At 40.1% G+C, this 8,617-nt stretch overlaps 1 protein-coding gene across 1 annotated transcript in view; it reads right to left on the bottom strand.

The window, feature by feature from the left end:
- Positions 1-147: 147 nt before the first annotated feature.
- LOC106532233 (dedicator of cytokinesis protein 3) overlaps positions 148-8,617 on the bottom strand; it is a 37,329-nt gene continuing 28,859 nt past the window's right edge. Inside the window, exons 18-33 of the mRNA XM_014028257.1 lie at positions 7,555-7,726; positions 7,367-7,464; positions 6,809-6,892; positions 6,606-6,706; positions 6,422-6,503; positions 5,877-6,047; positions 5,183-5,375; positions 4,949-5,076; positions 4,130-4,276; positions 3,889-3,987; positions 3,673-3,767; positions 3,407-3,482; positions 823-923; positions 663-721; positions 381-529; positions 148-296 (exon numbers count right to left, since the gene is read on the bottom strand). Coding sequence (XP_013883711.1) covers positions 207-296; positions 381-529; positions 663-721; positions 823-923; positions 3,407-3,482; positions 3,673-3,767; positions 3,889-3,987; positions 4,130-4,276; positions 4,949-5,076; positions 5,183-5,375; positions 5,877-6,047; positions 6,422-6,503; positions 6,606-6,706; positions 6,809-6,892; positions 7,367-7,464; positions 7,555-7,726 — 1,845 coding nt within the window. The 3' untranslated portion in view covers positions 148-206. The remainder of the gene's footprint in view (positions 297-380; positions 530-662; positions 722-822; positions 924-3,406; positions 3,483-3,672; positions 3,768-3,888; positions 3,988-4,129; positions 4,277-4,948; positions 5,077-5,182; positions 5,376-5,876; positions 6,048-6,421; positions 6,504-6,605; positions 6,707-6,808; positions 6,893-7,366; positions 7,465-7,554; positions 7,727-8,617) is intronic.

Consider the following 8,617-nt stretch of genomic DNA (forward strand, 5'->3'; position numbering starts at 1 on the left):
TTTATGTATTATTGCAACCAACAAGACAAATAAGTCATATATATGGATTTAATTACAATATCAGAAGATCCAGGTATCAAAATGTAGCTTTTAACGCCAATAATCTGAAAATGTAATTAGGTCATTTTGACCAAATTTGACTTAATCCTCATTTAGATATAGTGGATCACATTTTGAGTATTAATCTCAATAAACACATTTGATGCTTACAGAAGGCTGAACAGTTCTCTGTGGTTATCYTCTCCTTTACCGTCCGACACCATGCTCTCCAGCTTATCCATCAGCTCTGCCTCGACCTAAACACACAAAAAAATGTTTCTTCATGCGACAAACCCATGAATGCAACGTTCACTCTGCATTTTATTGCTTGAGAGTTTCACCTGTTTGAAATTGCCATTTTTCCTTTGCTCCCAGTCCATCATGTCATGAAAGATCGGGATCATGATATTCCGAACTTCAGTCTGAGGCACCAAAGTGACGCCGAGGAAGGGACCCATCATTCCTGGGATGAAGTGGGGCTTGTTGTCTCCTGCATTGTGCAGATCCACACAGACAAAAGCCTTTGCAGAACTTCATAAAACACAGAAAGGTACTGAGCTTCCCTGTGATGTGAGTCCAGTGTGTGTGTGTGGAGGGGGGGGTGGATGGTGGGGATGACGCACCTAATTTTTGCCACATGCTGAAGAGCTCATACGCCATGATTACCCTCAAGTCACCATACCTACACAAGCAAAAAGATAGACAGAGAACAAGCACGATAAAAAATGGTAACTTATCAACGTACCAGCGAAAGAACACATGTAAAAGTTAAAGGGTTCTTACTTGTCCAGAGTTTTCTTTCTCTTCGCGGGAGGAAGTGATTCGAGCTGCAGACTGGGCTGATTGATGTACAGAACTGTGAGGCTAAAGAAGGAATTCCACACCTGAGAAGAAGAAGAAATGAACATAAATAGCTAATAGACCTGACATTAACTGAAGGAATACATGTTGAACATCTCCTTTCAGTTCTAGCCTGAGATTATCTTCTGTTGAGAAATGATGCTGTTTTGTAGACTTTTGGTCAAACCTTGGAAGAAACGTTATGCAAGATCTCAAGCGAWATCACCAGCTGTCACACTCACAGTATGTTGTGACACTTTCAGCTCCTACCACCTTACATTCTAGCRTGATATCTGTAAACCTGACTGAGTTAGACACTTTTTTTCAGGAGAAAAACAAACAGGGTAGACTCGAATAGGTACTGCCAAGGTGCCCTACGGGCTCTGTYCAGCAGATGGTGTCGTTCATTGTTGTTTGCTAAAGTAGGTAAAACTTTTTTTCCCATTTTTTTGTAAGTCCGTCACAAAAGGTGTCTTCAATGTTTTTAAAATGAGTCGCCAAATTATTTTTGGATAAATATTTATGATTTTAGAGCTATATAAACATTTGTAAGTTACTTGAACCGTCGCGGACCATTTCAGTTTCAGGAAGTTCTCCGCATCTGTTGCTGTGCAAGTTTTGGTTCCATACCCTTCCCTTTGGTATCTTTGAAAAGACAAAGCTCTCACGAATTCATGGATACATCTTGACACTGTGTTACTCTTTGTTTGGTGATGTGAAGTTTGTGCGAAACCGAGAGTATAAATAACAGCCCTCATGCGTAAAACGTTGAGGCGGAGTTAGGTTCCATTCGATTTCAAGGTGTGCACAATGGTAGATTTTGATGATGCACAGTGCAAATGTAAAAAGAAAGGGTTATGTCATATGAAAAATGAGTCCTACAATAGAAATCAACACTTTTATTAGACCAGATTCTCTTTTATAAAGTAAAAAARTCATTTGGCACAGTTTTGGGTACATTTGACTAAATTGTGCCAAAATGCCATTTCTGCCTGGCACACTGCTCACTAAAACCTTTGTGAAATGAATATACTTCAACTTATTCCYTCKTACTTTGCTTCAATTTTTCWCAAGARGTAGATGTAWAAAATCTAAGGGCWTTCCTGGGTTTTCACAAGAATTTTCATTGTGTTTTGCAATGTTGATTTAAAAAAATTTAGGCGAGGCTAAAAAAATTACACATTTTCTTTATTTGATCACAAATAACTCAGGCACAGWAAGAGRTACAACAGTGGTTTCACTTAAGAAATTATCTTTGAGATCTTACCTTTACAGAGGTACCAAGAGTTAGCATTTAGACRTTATACCTGTGGYGCTYTTCTTGCWTTATTTTGCTGTGCATTTTCAGGCGGAAATTACCTCTAAAGCCCCTTAGGGCTTGCAAAGTTCATGTGTAATATGTTGCAATCAAACTATGTTTTGAGAACAATTCTCAACTACAGTACTACCACACCAAATTTCKTTTTAATATCTATAAAACTGGCTGAATTAAAGCCATTTCTGTTTCTTGTGGTGGCCTTCTCCACCTCTCAATGCTCACTGACCCAGCGAGGTCAGCATCTGCTTTTCTCCACTTCAAAGGCTGGTATATACGGCTGGCACATTCTAATCTATGTAGGAGGGTGTGAAAATGATTCAGTCCTCCTGTTATGACTGACACTTTTCTTGACCAACTGGATTTTCTATGGCTTTTCTACAGTCAATAATGTCAAGTACGGTCCATATGACCCYCCCCTGGACTGCATCATTTGACCGACTGTAGAACAAACCAATCAGCACTGATCCTTGTTCTGACATCATAGATGTGTGGCCAATCAAATTCTCTTTAAGTCAACGTGTCAAGTTGTGAGTCAACAGCAAATAATACGTATCTGAGATTACAAAGAAAGATTTTGTTTTGACACAATGCCATTTTCTGTTCCAGMGGCCACCCAGTGGTGAAGAAAAGAGGATGTGGGGAAAAAAATAATGTTTAAGCTGCCAAAACCTGTTAAAAAGAGAAATGCGTCTGTTACAAGTTATTATGAGTGCTTCAGCAGAAGGAAGAGTGAGTTTTGGTGCATGAAAATTACCTTTAAAAAAAACAAAGGTTGCTTCATCCTGGATGCCATTTTGGATTTTTGGATTATTCTTTTGGTCATAAAAGAAGACAGATTCATTAAAAGTAAGTAAAAATTTATATCCTGCTGCTGCTGGTTTATAAGTTGTTTGGATGTAAATGCTTTGAAAAAAGTATGGATTTACTTATTATGTTGTGTTTTTGGTATTAGGCTACTTGTGGGCAGCGGCATTCTGAGCTTTAACTGGGATATTAAGAGGTTAACTTGTACTGATTACAAAAGTTGATTGGTTGTAAGTACATGAGATTATTTTTGCGAGTTTTATTAAAATTACGTAGTGTTTTTTTTTTCTTCAATATTTTGGTAACAAAACAGACTCGCAAACGGGCACCAATTTTGTCCACTATTTAGTGACGGGTGATAAAAAGTTTTATGAAGCTACAGCCTGCCTCGGCCCACACACCTACCTTAAAATCAAAGTCTCCCTCAGAGAAGTTCTTGTGCAGTGCCGGTGACAGAAACTGCGTCGTCACCACAATGATACTGCAGAAAACCAAACATTACACAATAAGCTCAAAGAAAACTGAACATTCTGCCAAAAAAAAAAACGGATATAAAAATTTGCAAAGCAAGCATCACCTTCAGATCAGGACTATCTGAATAAGTGCCTGATCTAAAAGCTTGGCTGTATTCCTGAATTCATCTYTGGGACAAAAAAAAGGGCAGGACTCACTGACTAGTCAGCAGCCGCATCACGCTCCAGTCCCGGGGGAAGATGGTCAGCTTCATTAGGTTGCGAAATACGCAGAAAATCTTCAGCAGGAACTCCTGCAAGAAAATGATTTACCAGAGTCTGTTCAGGCTAAGTGCAGTATGTGGTTCGTCTGTTCAKTCTGATCTCAGCTCTCTTGTAAACTCGCGCGTTCAGTTCGAGGTGAGGCTTCCCCACCTTTAGTTCCTCCTTGCTGTGGAAGCTGTTGAGCAGATGGTGAAAGTGAATCTCRGTCATCTGCCGGAGCAGAGAGAGAAGGCAGGAAACATACTCCCCCTGCATAAAAAGCCAAAAAGAATTTAAATAAATAAAACAACATGTAAACCAACAGAAACATTGACACGAATCAACTCAAAATAATATCCAACTTCCTGTGCTTTTGTAATCTTTCCAAGAAGTGCTTTGAGTGGAAGCTTACCGTTATCTCTGCGGTGCACTGAGGACAGCGCTGTCCTCTGGACGTCTCCACAGAATGAGATTTGCTCATGATGGACAGCAGAGTCTGCAGCAGCACATCCAGTAAGCTCTCCACCATCATTTCCACCTCCTCCTGAACAGAAGACTCCTGAAAGGCAAAGTCAAAGTGGACTGAGGATTGCCTCAGAGTTCAAACTTAGAAACCGGTTGTGAATTTATAACACATGTTATTCCAAAAATGGGGAACTGGATTTATGTTGTATTATGTGTTAAAGGGGACATATCATGCAAAATCCACTTTTTGTTGTACGCTTGGAGTCTCTCCAAGTGCTGCYTAGATATCTTCATATTCTGTTTGGGTCACATTTTTCAGTCCCAATTATGCGTTTTGAACAACATTTCTGCAGAGCTTCTAAACAAGGTCAGAGACTTCCGGAAAACTAATTTCTTAAATCTGTCAAGTCTTCCCTTGTTGACATATTTTAATCAGTTTGTAAATTTGTAAATTTAAACATACTTTCAAACTACAAAAATGGCCGAACAGGGTGAAGTGTACAATAATCATTGGGGGTGCACCCTGGGGCGAGGTGGGGTCTGAAGTGTCTCTTTAAGTTTAAAGAGACAGCACTAAAATGAGTTGATCTAAGGCACACCTCAAAAAAGGGGTAAAAGAGGGTCTTGTGGAGTTACATTAATGAGGAATTCGGACAAAAGCATTGTAGTTCCACTTTATACAGACACAAACTGAAAGATTTAAATATGAAAAGGAAGGATTTATACTCCAGACATGTCTCCTTTAAGGTTTACAACCAGAGTGTACCATGGAGCTTGTTTTGATTATCGAAAAGATGCTTCCCAGGATCCCAGAACAAATGAGCAGCTCCCTCTGCTGGCGCAGATGCAGATGGATATGATGCAGAACGACCGGCAGCAGTATACTACGGGACTCTGAAAAAAGAGAGCACGCGACCAGGTGAAATTACTAAACCATTCCAGACCATTTTGTTTATTTAGATTTAAAATATATATTCTAAATCCTTCCTATGTGTCTCACCGGGGAAGAAAAAGAGGCGGCTCTCAACCGTGCGAGCGATGGACTGCAGTTTCACCACATCCATGGACTGACCGATGTCCACCGTGCTGGGCATGCTCCCCAGGGTGCCCCTGACATATTCAGCCACCTCCTGAACGGTGAACATCTGCAGCAGCTCATCAAAGATATCAGGGAAACTGTTCAACAGCGCTGCCTGGAGTGAGGAAATAAAGGACACAGGGAAGCAAAGATACGTGTAAATATAAACCCACTTTCAGCGGTAATAAACAAAATGTATTAAATTACATTTTTAAAGTGATACAAAATGTTAATGTGGCAAAAATCAGCACTAAACAGAAGCTAGCATTTAGTGTCTTAAAAATGAATCATCCTGTTTGAGCAGGCTGACGGTTGCACAGCATCTGCTGCAGAGTGGAACCAACACAGGGGGGTGCTGTGACTTACTGAGAAGGACGAGAGCCAAGAGACATGACCACAGACAGGCATGCAGCTGATCACAGCCCTAAAGTGTCCAAAATCAAGCCAAGGATGAAGCAACGGTCATTAAAGCATCAGTAACAGAACAAACAGAGTAATGGAAACAGAAGATAAAGAAATCACTGAGACATGAATGCAAAAAAAAATCATAAATAAATAAAGATGAAAAAACAGACTCCAAAGCGTGCGATGTGCTGTATGTTTTAATGAATTTAACCTGTGTGAAGACCAGATTTTCAGAGCTGCGGCTGTCCAGGCTCAGGACGAAGCGGATGGACTGGAACAGCTCCTGGATGCTGGCTCTGAACGGCTCCTCCTCCATCCCACAGGTGGCTCTTGCATACAGGATTCGAGACTGCACAATGAACTTGAACAGGTACTCCAAAGCCTGATYGTCGTCAGAGAAAAAAAAAGAGATGGAGACATACGACCAGGGAACCCCCACYTCCTCTCTTAACTTTCAGTTCTTTWGCAAACAAAATTTGTTTGAGGTTGAAAATAAATATGTAAAAAAATGTACAATTATCTCGCCACAAAGGCCACATGAAAATGCTGKACTATGTGTATCGATATCAGCGAGGCTTTCCAATGACTTCCTTTCACAAGGAATCCAGCAGGGAGTCTACTTCCCGAGTCCTCGAGCGGTGTCACATTACTCCATATCAGCTCTGTTTCTCTTTGACCGTTTCCTCTTTTAAGTCTAATTAATCTCCACTGACGGAGCCAGGACTGAAGCAGAGGGACCCYAGTCCAATACTTTACCCTCATGGCTTCTTGTATGTGATCCTGTCGGACGACCTCYGCTGAGCGGTCCATGTACCACTTCAAACATCGAATCAGTTCTCTACAGACAAAATGGCCCAGTGGTAAGAAACGTTGCAGGGCTTTAAAGAAATTGCATTATGTTCGTTTTAAACTGCTTATTTAAATAAGAATTTTGTTTTACTTGTACGCCAAGGCGCCAGCAAAGTGGTTCTGGATGTAGGCGTCCATGACGGGTCTGAAGTGGTAGAAGCGGCTGTCCCTGAGCAGGTTAATGATGAACACCTGAGCACACAAATGCATGCGTTATCGTCTAATTTCACAGCTTAAAAGTCACCAAGCATGATTTAATACGTGAGCGCAGCTGTGTTCTTCAAATCTTCCTACCAAAGACTGGAAAACCAGCGGTCCATATTTATCGGTGTTGTCATCTAAGAGACAGAAAAGCGTATCCAGGACGTCTCTCAGGAACTGGGAGAGAGAGGAAAAAAGGAACTAATCTCAAAACAAGCATCACATGAAAGTTACCAAAAATAGAAGCAGAGGAAATTGAAAAAAGGAAAGCCCGGTATCTAAAAACAGGACAGTAAATTCTATTATTTTAATATAACGGGACCTTTTTGTGGCTGAAGCATTTATCATGATAAATGGAAAAACTCTCTGCTTAACCGTAAAAATCAATGTAAACTAAACAAAATATTCAGCTAACTGAAACATTTCTGAAGAATCAAGAAAAAAAAAGTTAAAGCTGTTGTCAGTGGCTCTTTATGGTCATGGTGTCTCACTCCCTTACAGGAAACTCAGGAGACAGATAGAAACAGACTGAAAAGRAAGCCTCAAACAAAAAGTCACTGTTTAAAAACTACAAGTCATATCTTTAAAATAATCAACATACATTCAGTGAAGCTTCTAGGATCTACACTCAAACAAGAATAATATAATTACTTTTACAATCTCCTCTCCACTGATTTGGCGAAGTCGACCGAGGATGTCCAGCACCCGGTCRGGATGGGCCTTCCAGTTCAGAAGAGCCAGAAGATCGACTAAAAGCAGTAAAACTTCAGTCAGTTGAACTGAKTCAAACAGGACTACACAAATAGGAGGCGTTTGTAAAGTGTTAGATGTGAAGCTACCATTCTGAGTGAGTTTGGTGGAGCAGAGTATTGTAGAGACCCAGAAGGTTTCTTTGGGGCTTCTCTGGAAAGGCAGGTTGGCTGGCAGGTTGGGGCAGCTGTTGAAGTCCTCTTTACAGCAGGGAAGGCTCAGGTACAGACCCTGGTTACTGAAGGTMGCGTTTTCATCACACTGAAAGATGGACAAAGGACGTTTGGAGGAGATTAGTCATGGTTTGGATTAACTGGACCATTTTACATTATAGTCTGAATGATCTAGAAGCACAAACTGGAGAAAAGATCGCTGTCACTAACAAACGATGTTAAAATATATCTTAAACTTCATATTTATTGTGTAATATTCCTAACATGGTAGCAGAGATAACCTGGTGTTTTTACACTGTATATGTAAAGTAATGTCAACAATAAGACAGCTGATTTCTTATTGTGTGGTCCAGTTAGAAACTCATATTCTGATGTTTTCCAGGTCTTGAGAACTAATAATGTGCTTTTGCTGAAACAAGTATACTGTGTGCAAACACCTCCATTCCTGAGCAGAGCATAGAGTCCAGAATGATGAAAGATCAAAACACACACAAAAAAGGACAGATGATAGCATGTGGGCTAAATTATTGCAAAGGTATCTTTGGATTAGTCACACTGAGTTGCTCAGTTCAGGCAAAGCAGAGCAAAAAAGAAGTATTTTATTCAAAAATTGTTCAAAAACYCTGTAAATACAAATGCTGACTCTGTGTGATGCCGTAATAACACACAGGCAGCCCAGAACAGCAACAATGAATGTAAGAAATCGAAAGTCAAMCCAGACACAACTCTTAAAAGTAAAAATAAAAAGACTGGTATACAGTGCTGAAACCTTAAGGTGAAAGCAAGACGGTCAGGAAATACTGGTAAAWTTTATTACGTCAGAATTAAAGATACTAGGGTTTAAAAAGACCTCTGCAGAGGCTGAAGTATTGACTCAAGCTTTTTACTTAAGTAAAAGTACTTACCGTAAATTATAAAAGCAAAAATAATGCAAAAAAAAAAAAGTCCTTATGGATAAAAGCTTAGAGGCCTATAGGGC

This window comes from Austrofundulus limnaeus, unplaced genomic scaffold (assembly GCF_001266775.1).
Source record: "Austrofundulus limnaeus strain Quisiro unplaced genomic scaffold, Austrofundulus_limnaeus-1.0 Scaffold736, whole genome shotgun sequence".
Lineage (NCBI taxonomy): Eukaryota > Metazoa > Chordata > Actinopteri > Cyprinodontiformes > Rivulidae > Austrofundulus > Austrofundulus limnaeus.